This window comes from Eurypyga helias, unplaced genomic scaffold (assembly GCF_000690775.1).
Source record: "Eurypyga helias isolate BGI_N326 unplaced genomic scaffold, ASM69077v1 scaffold21707, whole genome shotgun sequence".
Classification (NCBI taxonomy): Eukaryota; Metazoa; Chordata; class Aves; order Eurypygiformes; family Eurypygidae; genus Eurypyga; species Eurypyga helias.
Genome location: NW_010260215.1, coordinates 37,703 through 56,221, shown reverse-complemented (window position 1 = coordinate 56,221; position 18,519 = coordinate 37,703). Strand labels below are relative to the sequence as shown.

The window sequence follows — 18,519 nt, the reverse complement described above, 5'->3', positions numbered from 1 at the left end:
TTTAAACAAATCAAGTTCGCACAAAACAAAAGGAGACAAGGTTAAAATGAAGTTTATTAGTTTTTTTGGTTTTTTTAAGCTTTTTTTATATAAAACTGTTTGTGAAACAGCTATTTTATTCCCATGGCAGAGTGACCCCCTGAAAGATGCACTAACCCCTTTCTTAAGGCCTTAACAAGAAAAAATCAGGAATTTTTGTGTTGTTCCTTAAACCCAAATGTTTTAAAATTACATAATTTACAAAAAAACCCCACCCCCCAACAACCACACCGTGTAGGCTGTTACACTGACACTCCTCCCTCAGGAAAGCAAACCACAAAACAAAACCAAAAAGGGCTAAGCGGATCTTCCTGATCCGTTGGAAGATAACGTTGACTCCACCAACATTCAGGCTTCCTCTCCAGCTCCCCGACAGGGCAGGTAAACCGGATCTTCCTCCCACCTGCCTTCAAAGCTGAAGGCAGCTCCTTGGAATGATGCGGGCAGGGCAGATACTCCTGTCCCCTGCCTGGGAGAGACGTTCCCACACGAGCGGCCTGTTCGGGATCTAGCAAGCAGCAGCTACCTCTGCCATCAGGAGGCGCGTGACCTCGGAGTCTTCGGGTGGTTTTCAAGCTTGCACTGTGGATACACAGCGTTCCCCTGTGTAACCGGTAACCTCCCCGTCCGTGTGTACAGGGCACGGACACCCCGTCACCTGCACCCGTCCGAGCCTTCCTCCCACGCTCTACGAAAGATTGATCCAATTCTGTTTGCCTTTTAAAACTGAAATTCCTTGGCTGTCGTGGGAAAGAAAGCAAGAGGAAGGGAGACAATCTTGTCTGGAGTACTCCCATTTCCACTATTCTTTCCCACAAAACGTCAGGCTCCGTGAGCCTTGCTTGGATTTGGGCTGTAACGGTTACTTTAGCTACAGTTTTCCTCTTTTAATTTAAACGGGGTTTTGTTAATTTTAATCAAAAGCATCAAAAGGGATATAGCGCACCTTTCATTTAAAACAAAGTCTTTCAAGACTAAAAAATAGATCTTTATATATATATATATATTTATCCCTCCCTCTTTAATTCCCCCCACCTGTTTCCTTTTTCCCCCTCCCCTTCCCACTGTCACTATGGAGATTGTGTCCATGGAAACAGCTGGTTCAGACTCCTTGGTCAGATTCTGTGATGTCATCAGTCTCGAGTGTGATGTAAGAATTTATGAAGGAAGTGCTGGCATTGGCAGGGAGAGGGGGCATGGCTGCACAGTGGGAGAGATTCCATTCAGTCACGAATGTCCACCGCTTTTTATCTCAACAGCCTAACCTGAAAAACAAAGGGCAACAGTAATATGGGAATGGCTCCTTGCCGTTGGCTCCGTCCGCCAACACGCCACCCCCAGCTTGGGAAAAACCCACTCAGCAGCCTACCGCAGCCGTAACACCGGGAGCTCTTTAGCCTTGCGGACTGAAAACAGAAGGAAGCACACCATGGAAGAGTTCATAAAAGCACACCCATGTGACAAAAAGCATTAGTTCAACAACCAGACGAAAAGGAAATAAGCCCTGCTACGGCGGAGGTCCGAGACGATCCGTGCCCCGACAAGGCACGGCGCTCTCACGGAGCAGCTACCTCCAGCCACCGGAGAGGAGCTCGTCTGCCTCACGTTCGCTCCCTGACTACCAAATCTGGAAGCCGTGGGGCCGAGCACACTCGAATGCGATGACAGCCCCAGGGATGCCCCGCTGCCCCTCAGCGACTGGCCCCAAGTGTCTCATTCCGGTCATCTCGCTGCCACCCGACAGCAGCTCCCAGGGAGCACGTACCAGACAGTGACACCGGGACCGAACTATGGAGTCCAGCTGCAGGAAGCAAGTTTGGGAAGCGGCTGGATTTCACAAGCTAAAGGTAAAGCTGCAGTTAAACAAGAGGTCGGGGAGTGTTTCTTTCTGCTGCTTTTGTTGTAATTGCCAGATTGCAGTGGCAGCGACAGTTGGTGGAAGGACTAAGCTCACGATGTCTTCCAAGGTAAATGTGGCAATGTCCAAGCGCTTGGCACGCTCCTTTCTCCCTGCCCAGAAACTCTCCGCGGTGAGGAGATTAACTTCAGGACTCTGCTAAGCTGGTGGCGGCTCAGCTGACGAGAGACACTGCAAAGTCAAAATGCCATGTCTCTAAACCACCTCCTCGTTCCTCATCTGCACAGCCCAGAAAGCAAAGCTGGAAATAACATATTCTGGTCCTGCCTTCTCCCACACCACGAGTGAGCCCAGAAGCGCCCTGTTTATTTAGTAAGGTTAACCCTTTGACATAACACAGACAAATCCCTCCCCACCAGCTAGCAAGCCCGGGAAAGGGAAAACTCCGGCTCACAACGTGAGCGAAGCATATGGAGAGCGGTTAACGGCGCGAGAGGTGTGCCTGGGAACGGCGTAACACCCCCGCTCGCTCACAGCTGGCAATTAAACCCCGGGAACCCTATCCAAGTGCGCTAACAGAAGTCAGTGCTGTTCTGATTACCAGCACACCGATCAGGTTACATCCCAGCGAGCCTACCTCCTGGCTGCAAATACCCCCCCGTACGGGGGTGCCTGGCTCCGAGCGAGGGAAGAGTCAGGCAGACACGTATGAAAAACAGGCAGGCAAGCCACGGAGCTCCAGCTAAGGAGGAAAGGAGGGAGGCTCCTGGCGAGTTCAGGCAGCTGACCTCCGCAGCATTCATTACTGTGCAACCGCGAGCCCTCGCTGAAGGGGTGTCAAGGCTGTGTTGCTGTCTCTGGCTCCTGTACAACTGCAGCTTGCCCACGCCTGGAATCGGTCCAGAGCATTAGGCACTGCCTCGGGGAGGAAACAGGCTCACCGCACAGAGAGAGTCCTTCCCCGTTCCTGGACAAGATCCAGAGCACCAGACTCACTCTCACAGTCACTCTCCAGATCTGGATTTGATCCAAATGTTCTAGAGGCAACTGGCTCAGGGAGAGAGAAGCAACAGAGACAGAATACACTGACTTGCCTGGATGTTGTCCAACACGCAGGATTTTTCTTGACTTCCTGGGCCTAGGAGTGAACCAGGACTACGGCAACCCAGTCATCAAAGAGCTGAGTGCCCGTTCTGTCTCACACTAAGGCCAGCAGAAGGGCAGCTCCTGCGCTACCAGGACGGCTACAGAATTCCTCTGAGCTTCTCCAGTCACAACAGTAATGCAGCAATTTGTTGTTGTTTTGCTTTTTAAAATTAACTGGACCTTTTCGATTTTTGTGGTCTTATTTTGGGGTGCAAGGTCAGGTTGCAGAATTTCATCTTGAACACATTCTCAGCATCAAAAGGGGAGGTTAAACAGCACCCTCAGGTAAGACCTATTAGAGGCAAAAATGGATTTGGAAAGAAATGCCGCCTTAGGGAAATGTCTAGAGCACGGGGTGAACGTGGTGCAGAGATTCCACAGCCTGCAAGGTCTTACGCCAATACCTTCCCACAATATACAAAAACCCCAAAGAGTTAGCACTGGGAAACAACACAGGAAACAAAACTGTGTAAAGGGCTCTGGGACACTGTAATGTTCACCAGCACCCAAAAAATCATCACTGAGGAGCCTTCTCTAGTGCTGCTGTCTGCGCCACGCTCACCCCATGTTAACATGAGGAATCATACTGCCTTTTACGCTTTAATGAAAAGAGGAAAAAGCTTAAAAGAATTCCAATGACCTTTACCCCTGAGAGAGTTTCTCAAGTAACGAACTGGAAATACTGTTTGCATGGGCACTCTTTTAACACCACCCCAAAGCCAAGAAAGAACACTGTTAAAAATGACAAATCCCAGGATGCAGCATAGTTAAACCAAGCCAGCAGTCAGCCTACAACATGTTTATATGGAACACTACCTGTCTTTGCTACTGTACTACGAACCAGTCTCTGATTGATCTCTCCTCCATCACAGAACTCACCACACAAAGCACAACTACTCTGCTCAAGAAACAGGTCCAATTTTATGGTCAGGGAGGTGTCTGGGAAGCCAGGGGACAGCAGTGAGGGAAGGGGATTCTTATCATCAGCTCAGAGAACAGACATGGAAAAGCAACTTCACCTGCATGATTGCAAGAAAAGGACAGAGCTTGAGTAAGAAATGCAACTGAGCAGTGAAACGAAGGCGAGAGACCTCCCTGGGCTACGGTTTATGGGAAAGGGTGCCAACAACCGTTAATGTGAAACCAAACACTTCATTCACACCTCCCTGTTGCCACCAAATGGAAACGTACTTGGTGGAAATGAAGAAATCCCAATCCCATCCCGTTCCCCGGGCGCTAACTCCCACCTCTGTGCTACTCCCCTCCTTGTGCCAGGGTATGTGCCCAGCCCCACTGTGACCCAGACCAGGAAAATGCCCCGACCCAGGTGCCAAGGTGACAAAAGGTTGCTTCAGCCCGATGAATTCCCCGCCAAGTTCACGCACGGCTGTGTGAATGCCCGGACTGGACCACGGAGGAGGCAGACAAGGAGAACAACAGGGGAGTTGGGGCGTGACAGCACAACTGCCCCTTTCCACAGCGCTGCCGGCCCACCCCGGACCCAGAGCAAGGGGCGGCCGGGGCCAAGGTACACACTACAGACATGGGAAGTTGTGGCCACTTGTGGATACAGTTCCACCTTCCGTCACCCGTGTCTGTCCGCAAAACGGAGAAAACTGCTGCTCTGAAAGGAACGTCACGGGCTCCTGGTAAGACTGATTTACTGATCCCTGTATGCACATTTCCAGAAAAAAGGGATTCAAGACCATTGTCATCTCGAACTCATCAGTACTATCATCCTTACATCCAAAATTTAAGAGACTTATGAGTTCATACGGAAGCTTACTATTAACTGCTCTGAGACTTGCAGATCCTTATGGATGTGATGATGGCAATATGAAAGGAGATTTCTGCCCCAGTTTAGCTGGGAGAGTACTCAGGCAGTTGTAACAGCTAACAAGCTTTGTCTCTCTGCGCTAAACAGAAGGAACTGCTGCAGAAATACAAAAAAAGTGACGTCACTCGCCTGAACAGAACGGTAGCAGGGTGAAAAAAAACACCGAGAAACACTTATTACACATTCCCTGAATATACACCAGAGCACCTGGATTTCTCACAGAAACGGGGAAGGCAGTGGAGGTAAGGAGCCACAGCAGACGGCAGGAGGAAACTGGAAACTCTCCCCAACTCACCTGTGCTTGCTTTTATTTCCATTCCCAGGAGTACACTTCCCCCCTCACCCCCGCTCCGACTGCTCTGTGCTGAGGCTGCCTTTCACCATCTTGTTCTGCAAGGAGGGAAGAGAGCAAGGAGGGAGGGGCTGACGGACCAGCAAGCCAAAAGGAGAAGGAGGGAGGAAAGGAAACCAGGGGGAGGGAAAGCGAACACACAGAAAGTGAGAGAGAGAAAGAGAAGTCAGTATTGGAACCAGACGCAGATTTTTCAGACAGAGTTTTCCCTGTGACAAAAGCAGGCAATTCCGCAAAAGTACAGAGTTTGGGGTATGAAAGCCTGGTTAATTTTAAGAAACACAGAATTTAACACAAAACGGTAGAGCAAGCTGAGCAACATCACTTAGAACTGCCCTACAGATGGCTGAAGACAACCTAAGACTGCAGTGCCAGCAAAAGGAGGGGTATCCCACACCCTGTATTTCCCCTCTCTGTGCCTCGGCATCCCCATCAGCCCTGCTGCACCAGCGCCGCTGTGCTGCGACACACGGCTGGTTGGATCTGCAAGAGGAAGCTACCCCTTCCAAAGATGATTAGTTTTCAGACAGCCTCTTCCCCGTGATAAAAGCTGCTGTTTTGCAAAAGCAGCACATTCAGGACATGGATGGTTGAAGCATCGATGCTGACAGAAGGAAATGGGAAAGCTCGCAGGGGAGCAGAGGGAAAGGCAGGACTGTCCCTCTGGACTCAGCTTGCTCATGCCTGAAGTGTCAGGCGCAGTTAATGAGGCAAGGAGCACCTCTGCTCGCCAGGAGCACTTGTGATGATGAGGTGTGTTTACTGACGTGAGCCATGGATGCAGCAGGGTAAGAGGTGCTGTACTGGGGGACTTCTCAGTCTTAGCCAGTTGTAAGGTTAGTTCTTCCACCCATTAACTACAGGAGAGGAGAATGAGGTATTGGACAGCTACTAATCAGCTACCGATGGTAAACTGGTATTACCAAAAAACATCATTTTCAATGGTCTAATCTAAAGTCTGTCTCCCTCTCAATTGCTTGTGCTCGTATCACACAACAAAAAAGGGATGCAATCTGTTCCCCAGCCATGGTTCTCATCCTTCCCGCTCCTGCCTCACAACTGGCTGGAAGTCCCTTTTTCCAGCCACTACAGTGGAAGGAGCCAGGTGATCCTACATTCCGCCTGCGGAAGGATTCGGAACAAACCAGTAATGAGCGGTGAATCACAGGGCAAGGGCAGAGTCCTGGCCAAGCAAAGAAAACGCTGCTTGACTTCAACCGAATGACTGATGTCTTTACTAAGGAAAAGCCAACGAGGTTCAGTGTCGAAGAAAGGCGGCTGGTGTACAGTTCCCCTTTTCGACCCAATGCAGAGAATGATCTGCAGTGGGGTAGTTTTGAATAAAATCCAAAATGTTATTGCCTCATGAAGTACCTTTATCAACTCAGGTAGCAGTTTCCCCCCTCCCAGCCCCCAAGATTACTTCAGAAACGACTGTTTCTGCTCAGTGTCTTCTCCGCGAGGCCCAACCCTGTAAAAGGGTTGTTTCCTGGTTTGAGCACCACGGCTGCAAGTGCTCACCCACAGCAGCCATGACACAAGCCAGCTACGACGAGCTCTGACACTGTGCTTCCCTGCACTACTCCAGGCGGTGGGCAGTGAAATGAAAGAGGCTTCAAAGCCATAACCTTCCTATCCTCTTCAGCCGAGGCGCCGTTGGGCAGAGGGTGGCACTTGGGTAGCTGCGTCCCACCGTCAGGGCTGCCCGTCCTTCCCGATTTTGTTTGGCAAGATCTGCAGGTCCGTGTAGCGTTCGTGCATCGAGTGAAGCTTGCTGTACATTTTCAACATTATTCCACAATTGTGCGGAATAATTTATTTGGTTTTAGATGATGGAAAGTAGGCCACGTTCGGGATAACAGCCTGAATGCCCCCCGAACCTTCCAGCGCGTTTTAAACACGGGTGTATAAACACATCATATTGTGGTGGAACATTCAGAAAGGAACGTGAGACTAATTCCTGTATGTTTACAAAAGACAGATTAAAAATAATCTGGGAAGACAAAAGGCCACCAGATGTCAGTGCAATTCTAGCAGAGAAGAGATCTGCAGACCAGGACTAAATGGAGACTAATCCCTGCTAGAAAGCAACATAGTTTTTCCCTATTATCATTTCCTTTCCAGCATATGCCATCCACACTCTTGCATAACTCCTGTTCTATCCAACCAGTCACAAGAACAGCCATTTTTCTGGATACTTCCCAGCACTTAAAACTGCTGGGCTGGTATCCACAGTCTCCCAGAGACACACCCTGCCTCATGGGCCGGGAGGGGTATTCCCAGCACCGTACACTGCCTGTATGCACAGGAGAGCATGTACTGTCTGCCTCGTCCCTTCTTTCTGTACGGACAGAGCAACAGCAGCCCACTCCTAGCACCAGTGTTCTCAAGTTCCAGGGACATTCATTTAAGGATGCCCAAACTCTCAGCAGAAGCAGCATGCTGAATCCATCACCAAAAATGATGATGGGTCTTCTGACAAGTCAAGGATCTAAGGAACAACTAGACAGATAAACTGCAGGCTGAGTGGCAGGACTCAGCCTAGTTGGTACCTCTAAACAACGTGTTCCAGATTCATCACTACACAGTTCATGACACAGTCTAACATTTCCAAAAACTGGTTGAAACTTTCCCACGAGCCATTTTTCTTCCCCCTGGCATCCTCAGTAATTCCAAGGAAGAAAACCACCGGTTTCAACGTAGCACTCAAACAGAAACAGTGAGCAGCGCACTGATTCTACCACAAACAATGGGGACTGAAGCTGGGCTTTGTAGAGTCATCATGGCTCTAAAGAACAACTGATCAGATAGGGCAAAAGCTTCATTTATCTTCTTAAACTCTGTGTTCTTCTCAAGTCTGTGTTTGCCCCCAGAATATACCACAAGCACACATCACAGAAGAATTCATCTAAAAGCAGCTCTGACTACAGATGTTATCCAGGTGTAAAATTTCTAGCCCAAATGTAGATGCCAGAAGAGGGCAGCAAAAAACAGGTCTGACCCAGGAGAGGATTCTTACCTTGTGCTTGGGGCACCTCACTGAGAAATTCTCTTCGTTTAGTAAACAATCTAGGGGAAGAGAAGACAGCAATGTATTACTTTTTTAATAAAACCCAACTTGAATAATACATCACATCTGTTAATCTTGGCTCACAGGTATGTATTTTTCATTCAAAGATCTCTTAGAGGAATACTATCTTACTGGCAGGTTCAACCCTTCCACCCCCAAAGTCATAGCAAATAAAATTACTGAACACCCCAAGTGATGATGTTGCCTGGATTACCAAGCCAAGCCCGAGCATCCTCAGTCTCCCCGAGCCTCTGTGTAGGGTAAGAATCACAACAGCACGTCTACAAATCCTGTATCCTAACCCCCTTCAGTCATTCCAGCCTTCCTTGCTACAGCACAAGGAAGAGAATGCGTTCACCCAATCTGAACAGAGATCCCTGCTTAACAGAGATCCCTCACTTCTTAGGAAAATGGATGGCTTCACCCTTACCTCATGGCCCTGCCAACACTGGGGGGAGAAGGGGTGCGTGTCTCTAGGTATGGGTGTGTATGACAGTTAATTTGCTATCCCAAATCCTGGTGATCACTTTGACACTGTGCCGGCTTAGCCAGGTCACTTACGCTGCTCTCGGACCTGCTTTCGTGACATGTGTGTGCGAAGCTTCTGTGATCTAAGAAATAGTTTAATTAGTGATTTAAACCTATTGTGGAAAGTGGGGAACCTAGGTCGAACTGCTTATTTAGGGACAAATTAAGCAAAGTTTTGTTTGAAGAGCATTTCTGTAGTGGCCCTGCCAGTGTAAGCCTTGCTTCCCCTCTCGCCCTCCCTCCCAGACTATGCCTCCAAGGGATTCCGAGTCCTCAGCTCCCGGAACGCCAGTGCCACGCACACCGGGAGCACGGCTCCCTGTCCTCCATTGGTGCCTTCCTGATACGCCGTATCTGGAATATATTCCAGATGCTCACCCTGCCAGCCAAGCGACAAAGCAGCGCCCTCCCGAGAGCGTTCAGCTGCCTGCCCCGGGCACCCTCAGCCTGGCGGTGCCTCACGAGCACCCTCACCGCCACCGCAGGTCCCAGCACCGCCGCCACGACCCACACCGTGAGAATTCAGCAAGGTGCTCGCACCCCCCGCCTGCTCCAGCCTCCCCAGACAGCCAGCAAGGAAAGCTGCACAATGGTAAATAAAATGTGCTAATTTAAAACGCTCTTAAGTACGCAGCATAACCAGCGCTACCTGCTGTTTCAATCTGCTGGAAGAGTTTAGCAGACAGCAGGAGACTGCAACTAAAGCTTGAGGGAAAAGCTTTCTAGACACCCAAGCCTTGGCAGAGCATCCCTCTGCTATGAAACGCTTATGTTTCAACATGAATGCCTCTGGCCTGAATCAAAGGGAAACAGCATGCAATAGGCTAAGTTACTGGAGAGATTTTAGCAAAGGGGAGTAAACCCCTTAATCCTGCCACAGATAACAATTTCCAATGCGGAATTAGCAAATAACAGGAAATGTTTTCTCATTATAAGGGCAGGAATTGTACACTGAGACTACAGCATGAATTATCGCTGCATAATACAGCAGTCATCAAGAATGTACAGAGCAATCATCAAAAACATACACAGTATGTTAGAACAGGACGGAGTTTTCTTCTTTCTTGGAAACGTGACGTCGCTAATGAATGCGCTCCTCTAGCTAGCACATCAGAAAGGAAGATCGTGCAAGGATCAGGAAGAACCGTCAGAAACCTTGTACCCCATGTCTGAGCTGCACATGGAGCTCCACTTCTTACTAAGGTTGGCATTTTTGTGGCAAATACTAATAGCAGAGCCAATTAATAGCATTTTTTTCGTCTCCTTTAAGGGACAACTATGAAGAATTTCATGAGCTTACTGTAGAAAATCAGCTGAATACCAATAAGGCAAAACTTGTTCATCATTACAAAGCTGGCCTGGATTTCAGTTAGCAGCTCCAAGTATTTTATATCACACATTACAATTCATCATGAAGTCACCAGATGCACAGCTCTGATCAGTTCATTGTGGCAGAAAGGGAAAAAGAACCAAGACTCGTCCTTGTTTGTAAAGATTTTTCTCCATAAAATAGTCAGGGAAAACCTAAACCATTTTTAATAGAAGCAATTATTCTCCTGTAAGCTTCACACTTTGTCTCACCCTCAGTGTTCTGCTTGTTACTCATCTGTAACGATGCTCAGGAAGACACAGGATTTCTGGTCTCTGAGAATTGCTTTTATTTTGCTGCTAGCCTCTTCCCAATTTAGAGTCTAAAACCTTTTGTATGCGGAACTGCCAACAATACATGTTGTGGGGACGAGCAACCATCAGGATCTGACTCCAGGTGGGGAGGAACAAGCAGAGGGAGAGGATACAAAATTTCACAAAACAAAGATCCTGTTGCCATGGAGACGTCCCTAGGACTAAGTTATCTCTAGACATCAGAGGCTCTTCATAAATTTGGACAGACGGAAGCCAAACACAGACAATGTTAACCACAGTCATTTCCATATAAAAATTACTTAAGTGGCACTGCTGATGTTGATTTTTATGCAAATAGCTAGGAGGAGCTCAGCTCTCTTGCACTCTGTATTGCCCAAGATTACTTTGTATGAAGGGAGATTAAAAGGCAGGCTGAATTAGGCTACATAAAAGCATCCATATGTACGAACTGGCAGCTTCCGCAGCCACGTGCCTCGCACAGCAGCCAATTAGCAACCGTGGTGCAAACCTTGGCTCCTCACCAGGGTGGGACTGGAAGCGACCGTGGGCACAGCTGCCAGAGCCCGGGTCATACCGCGGGGCCAGCCTTCAGCGCTGCAAGTAACCGCAGCTGTTCTGAGGCATTTCACCCGCCAGACCCTCACGAAACACGTACTGCCTTTCAAACGAGGCACAGTGACTGTCGGGTACTAACTGCTAATCCACACCAATGCAAAGGTGAAAGCACGCTCCCAGTGCAACCGCCTGGGCGTTCTTCATCCCAGCTAAGGCACGGTCACTTCCAGGGATGCTGCAGCACCTCACTCAAACACCAAGTGTTTATGACTTGACACGCTCTTAAAAAAAACCCCACGCTCCAGCAAGTGTTCTCCGACTTCCATTAAAGATACAAACCCAGCCATACATATTGCAAAGGCCTGAGAGCCCTTGTAAACGTCAGCACACGCTTCTGAGGATTCAGAACAGATCTGTCCCAGATCCTCAATAAAGCAAGGTGGCACCATCCTTCAAAGCAGGACGGTCGACTTCAAATGAAGCTACCACAGAGCTCAAGGACCGTGAGAAACATCCGTACGTGATTCTCCACGGGAGGACAGCAGCACTGCATAACCAGTAAAAAGGGTTTATAGGCAGACAGCAGGCTGAGGAGAGAGAAAAGAATGCTGATGTGCTTCGCAAGGAAGCCTACATTTTCTGCTTGGGCATAAATGAAAGTCAAGTCCTGTTCCATATAGCTTATTTCTTTTATACAGATTTATTGGAAGAGCAGCCATAGATTAAGACAGCTTGAATTCACCCACAGATAAAAGCAACCGCAAACAAGGTCTTTTACTGCCATACCATCAGGCTGAACTTTTGAATGCTGAGATTCTACTTCAAGCTGGGCTCTTTTATTTGTTTTGGTCGAAAACTTCGGCTAAAGCAGCCTAACAATTTCCTTAAAGCTCTTTCTTGGAAAAAAAATTATCCCGCCCATGTTAAACATCCCAGCAAACTTTCTCTGAAAACCTCTAATGTACCCTGATTTCAGCCCAGGCACGGCCTTGCCAGCTTGCCACAAGAGCAGCAAACGTAACTCTCTGAAAGGAGGGATTTTAACCTGCACATCCTCAGTAGAGGCTTCCTAGATTTTAACTGTCAGGTCCTTTGAAAATTCCACCAAATATACTTTCGCTGGGGAGTGAGCAGGTCTCTCCTGTAAACAAACCTCTGGCCTGATTTAAGGATTAGACCCAGAAGCACTGAAGCAGTGGTGGACATCCCTAAGGCTTGGGCAGCCTGAAGGTGACAGTCTCCAAACTGCAAAATGGGAAGCACCGACCCACAAGGCAGCAGAAGTGAAAATGTTACGGAGAAAGGCAATCCGGAACTGGAGAGAGGGGAGACTAGCAGGGTGATGAGCCTAGTGCTAGTATGGGTTTGGAGCAGGGAATTAAGGATGAGTGCCAGCAGAAGGAGGCTAAGACTGAAGTTGGATTGATTCAGCCCAAAGACCAGAGACTAGGAGGAACCCATGGGGTAAGGCACAGGAAGGTGAGGAAGATCAAGGGCAATACACCAGAACAAACAGGGACTAGCAGGGTAAGCGTGACAAGGAGCTAAGTTAGGAGACCAAGCGGGAATGGGAAGCCCGGAGATGAGAAACAGAGCTAGACGCAAGAAAGGAGAGGAGGCTATACAAGAGCAGAGAGGAAGCAGGCAGAATGACAGCTAGGAAACTGGGCTGGCTAAGGAGAAGTTGGAAAGGAGTAGGGAGAATTGGGTCTTGCAAAGAGACTGCAATAAGAAATCTGAGAAGAGAAACCTGAGACCAGCTAGAGAAAGAGCTTGTGGCTGGTATGAAGAGCCAGTGGAGAACGTATCAGACACACACAGACTGAGGAGGAAGAAACGGAAAGGGAAATGTATAAGGAAACGAAGAGAAGCCTTTGTTCTCACTAAATCATACTCTTCCTGGAGCGAAACCAGAGATTCAGCAGTCATACCGCTCCCCTGCTACTACTGAAATATGTTTGTGAGACTCTCAGTCAAAGTGTCCCACCTCCACGCAGCTCCCAAGTGGCTTGCAATTCCTGCCCTACTGCTCAAAGGAGGGAAATGGTGCACGCTGACAGATGGCCACATGACAATGTGATGTCTCAGAAGAAAATGAAAAGAAAATGAGGGAAGCATAGCCTTGGAACTTGAAAAAGATACTCTAAAAAAACCTCAAAGGTTGCAAAGCCAATACAAACCCGAGGAAAAGGCAAATTTAATGTAACCCACTTCTACATATTACACAGCAGACATAGTATATTACATTTAATATGGACTAAATGGTGAATTATATACTAGTTTTTGCACAGAACACTGCCTCTTCCGTGCATGACACAGAACTGCTGTTGAGAAGCAGTCATGACTGCTCCGTGTGTTTGTCATCTGGAGGATCCCACCGCGTTTGCTGAAGTGGAGCAGAGTTAATGAGGAAGGGATATCTGAAGAAAAAGGACACTATCTTCATTCTGATACCTGTGTTTGGAACGTAGAAAATGCTACATACTGTATCTAGTAACACAATAAATCAACTTAAGCCCCTAAAACTACTGGGAACATTCACCACTACTGTTTATTTTGGTTTTTGCATGCTACTGAAAAGGGCAGGTCACAAACCAGAAAAACTTACTAAACACAGTATGAACACAAATCTGATGATTCTCTCTCTCAAATGTACTGCAAATGAGAAGTTTGTTAATGCTGATGAAGCTCTTAGGCATGACAGAGATGAAAATCACAGAAAATGCCACAGTTCCACTTTCAAAATTGAGACGAAATCATATGAAGTAAATAAAATACAGAACCAGCGAGGCCAGTTATTAACACGTCGATTATGATCTTACAAGATACATTCATAAAATACTAAAATGAAACTTACATGGACACCCTTATTTCTGGCAAAATTTTGAGTGTGTGATTTTTGCAACCTGAATAATATTTCTGTAACGCCTGATTTCATGTAAAATCAAGGCTCCTCCATCTGTACTGTGGTACTAGTAGTATTCCACTCCAACATTAATTTCATTAAAAACATTCCCATTAGAATAAAATGTGGTGCTCCAGCAGGGGGGGATTTCACAGCAAGAGGTGCAATGCAGGCATTCAGAAAGGAGCATAGCTACTTCAAATACCGTAACATTTGAAAACCAGTATAAAACAGGTCGTGAAACAAGTGGGATAACAAACAGGAAACTTGCAATTATTTGCCAGTGAAGAGATGCAATCTTAAATTCTTACCTGCTTGTTATCTAAGTGTTGTATGACCTGAGCAGTGAGTTAACAGGGGACTGGAACAGTGGGACATTATTCATTCTGAGCTGGAACTTTTTTACCCAAGAATAAAGTTTATCTCCATGAAAAACTTCCACTACTGTATACAAAACACCACCTCAAAACCCCATGCTTGTAGCTGGAGACAATACCATCCAAACTCCAGCCTGTCCAATGAAGACAGTCTGACCTACTCCAGAGACTGGCTGAAATGCTCCTAAGGACGGGGAAGGAAGGCTGTGTTGTAAGTGCTACCGACGACTCTACAAACACTTTGCACTTGAAATCATTACTCTGACTATCCACAGGAGTGTGTGTAACCCTGAGAAAGTAAACATCTTTCTGGTTACCTGCACCCTTTTAACAAAGGGTTTCTATTTTTTTGCAAGAAAAGAGTGGCCAGTTCTCATACTGCAGCCAAACTTCAGTCACTGTAGCTGCACTCCCTAAAATCAGGCTTCCAGGTAGATTCTTTTTCCCTGCAAGTCCCATCTTGTCCCAGCGCATTGCTGTATGCTGTTTATCTGACGCCATCTCTCACCATTTGTATTACGGTATCTTCAGAGTAGGCAAGAAACTCAGAGGAAATAAATTTGTCAAGTACCTTGGAATTATACGTTTTGAATAAACATGAAACGTAGCTAGCATGTCGTTTGTTCTTACCTGCATCGATGGCACATGGGTAATGGTATCGGAAGGAGCAGCCTTTGTTGTAGCAGCCTAAGGTGGCTCCCGGTTCCTGGCAATGGGAACATTTCTGAAAGGGAAACCAAGAAATGCCAATGAAGACTGCAATCACCTTTCCAAATACCTGTGTTTTCCTGGGAATGTTCTCAACCACATTCCAACAAAAGTTTCTCGAGTATTGTAATCTTAGACTCTACCTTTCCACACCATACAAAGAAAGGCCTTTTGAACAGGCAACAACATAAGCTCTTTCAAACAACAAACTTCTCAGCTGTGCTAACCAGGCAAGCGATACCAATGTTCAAACCAACCATTCCGAAATAACTTGCAACACTTCACGAATCCACCTCTCTGGCCTATGTTTCAGTATCTGACAATGACATCAGTGTTAAAATTGGAGGAAAAGAGCTTTTTGTGAATCCGCAGCAGCTTTAAAATGGTAATTAGCATGCCAAAGAATGATTTAGAAGACACCATTAGCCTAAAAGTAATTTGGTTACATCATTTTCATTATCACTAGCAGTCCAAGAAGATCAAGGCCAAGTTGAATATTTTTTCACAGGTGATCAAAAAAGACTTACTGGGAGCAGGAGAAGATGCCATCAAGGGAAAATACCTCACCGTCAGGGAAATGGCACATCTCCGAAAGAAACACCTGCAGTGCTAGAAAGATGCTCATACATTTATTTTCCAAGTAATAAGACTCATCTGATGATCACATTCGATTTTCATTATTTAAATCCTATCATCTCAACTGGTCAATGATGTGTTTAACCGTATTATCAGAGCGGCGTGAATGCAGCAGAACGAAAGCTCCTCACCCACTTACTTCATCCTGAATGAGTTAAGGAAGGACCTATAGAAGTAGGCCTGTCATGCATCTCATTCAGACAGCAACTTTACTTCTCGAATGTATGCAGAGTCATATTCGTTAATTAATCTAACATTCTGATGAAAGATGACTGACAGGTTGACATTTTTCCCTTCTAAAAAGAAAACAAGGCACATGTGGCAGAAACCACCGAAGACTAAAAGACCACTACTATTTACAAATTAAATAACTACACAAATAGGCCACTGTCAGAAAAGATGACCTAAAATAACTGTTGAGTTACACTTACAGGAATTTTGGGCTTGCTGATGAACACAGCCAACACCACTAAGGCCTCGTGTACCTGGTATGATTCACTTTGGGTTTAGGGTATAAGAAGTCTGCTGAGCGATATATATTGATATATATTGGTCACTGAGCGATAACATGATCCAAGCCCTTTTTTTCCTATCGGAAAAGCTAGTGTCAAACTTCACGCGCTCTGTCAACACCATCAGCAAGCTACACCTGTAGAGCACACGGAGCAGATGTGCTCGAACCAGCAGCGCACCTGGCACCGGACAGAAGCTCAAGGCTTTTACCGTACGGGGAGGCTCCTATGCCAAGATGGGGCCACATCAGCTGGACCACACTTCTTCACGTCCCCGACTGACAGACACGTGGCAGCGGAGGTCAGCAGAATAAATCTGGCCGATGACAACCGCCACAGCGAAGCTCCTTGCTCTGCGTAGTAACCAGGGTTTCCATTACAGTATTTAAACACGAAGAAAACGTGACAGTCGTTGCTCTTCCTACTACCCTGTGCTATGCCGGGATGACTATAGCTTGTATTTAAATGACTGAATGGAGATGAAAGCAAAACTAGCTCCAGCCACAAACCAGGTGGCCCTCTCCAAATCAAAGCAGATGCAACGAACAGAAACGCTTGTGAGACGTCAGTTCTCATGACATCTACAGCTGCAGTCTTGAACACTGCCTTCTCTTTTCAGTTCTGCCAAAGCATCGCGAGCCTCATCTTCAGCGCTCCCTATTAAATCTCCCTTCTAAGCAGTGAACGCGTATCATGACAAACTCCTGCAGTATTTATGGTGTAAGGGAAGTGTCCCTGAAGCCTAGAAAGAGACACCCAAGCAGCTTGTTTCTGTCTGTCAGAACACGAACGCTAGCTTCCAAAGGTAAAAAACCCATGAGAAATCTAACCCCATATTTAAATGCACACCAAAACGTACGAACCTCTAGCCAAACAGCGATGTAATTATCTCTCTCACAGGAGTAAAACCAAGTTTCGTGTACAGAAAAGGTATTTTCCAAGCTATGAAGTCAACCCTAGAAGAATATTATGTAATGGCAATAGTCCCAAGATTCACCCATGCCAAGTATTCACGAAGTGCAGCTTGAGGAGTTTCGGACCGCAGCGCTTTACCTGTATGCTTTATTCTGGCTTTTAGATGTGGCTGACTGAGATTAATTATTCTAACAGGACAGAACCCAAATTGACTATTCTTTTTGAACACAGATAGGAATTTCTAGTTTAGTTCCTCAGAGGCATTCTGTCCTCCCCACTTTATCTCGTCTTTGAAGTACCATCACACGGTTGCAACAGAAGGTCATTCTTCCCTGGAACACCGTGTCCTGTACAGAGCAGCCAATAAGAGCATAAGAACCACAGCGGTAGAGATTAAACTGCAGCTGCGTAAAATATTTCTTAAAACCAAAAAGGCATGTCTCAGAAGTGTGCTGTGCGACCAAACTGAAAACAAGATGACCCCAAGCAAGATTTTTGATGCTTTTCCAAATGTTAATTTAGTCTTTGAACTTAATTCTTTGTTGCATCTAGCGTGGTTCATCTTGCTATTCTGGAACTCGCAGCTGAAGCACGACAGGCATTCTGATGAATGTTAAGCGTGCCCGTAGCACTGCTCAGCTGAGAATGGGTACCGTGTGCTTTCCAGTGGGTTGTAGTTAGGACTGCTCAGCCAGGAGAAGTGGGCAGTTAAGATGCTAGAGCTTGAGCATCAAGCCTTCATTTCCCTTTTTTCAGTCTGTCCGCCCAACCCGATTATTACCAAGGTTACCTGCAGCTACGCCCACAACAGCAATTCCCCAGGGGACTCCAATACCACTGACTGCTCAAGGCAGAGATCATCTGCTGCTGCTGGCTCCCCTGCTGCTGAACAAGTCTCCATTCTGGCAGATGCTTCTGCTTTTCACAAGCCACTGACAGTCTAATGGCCCCATTTCTTCTACCTCCTGGGACCCCCGACCATCTGCTTCTTTCAGGGGAAGCTGGGGGAACCACATACACAATAACTACTCTCTTCTTTTCAGTTCTTCCTTCTTGACACACCACAGAGTGACTGAACAAAGCAGACACCCCACAAAGCTGTACGGTCCTAAAATCTTACGCATCTACCACTTGATCTTTGAAAGAGACCATCACCATGTAATGCCACGTGGTTTCCAAATATATCCAGGGGTTTCTAGAAAGACAGAATAAAGTGATTAAAGAATTTCTGGATGGTCTCAGTCTTCTTTTGCAAGACATCACTGCTGTGCCTTAAAACGGTGAAATGATGCATAGCTCCTGCTGGTACTTACTGCGGCTTCAGTGAGAACCCTTACCTTACGTATTTATGTCTCAAAACCAGAAAGAAAATAAAAGATGTACACTCCAATTAGGAAACTAAGTCCCAAATAAAGTTGCAGAACTTCATACAGGCAA

The 18,519-nt window shown here is 46.8% G+C and overlaps 1 protein-coding gene across 1 annotated transcript in view; it reads right to left on the bottom strand.

Moving 5' to 3' along the window:
• Nucleotides 1–688: 688 nt before the first annotated feature.
• The window catches only part of LOC104512118 (transcription factor 20-like), a 43,303-nt gene continuing 25,472 nt past the window's right edge, over nucleotides 689–18,519 (bottom strand). The window contains 4 exon segments of the mRNA XM_010154973.1: nucleotides 689–1,304; nucleotides 5,176–5,303; nucleotides 8,252–8,301; nucleotides 14,942–15,035. Coding sequence (XP_010153275.1) covers nucleotides 5,220–5,303; nucleotides 8,252–8,301; nucleotides 14,942–15,035 — 228 coding nt within the window. The 3' untranslated portion in view covers nucleotides 689–1,304; nucleotides 5,176–5,219.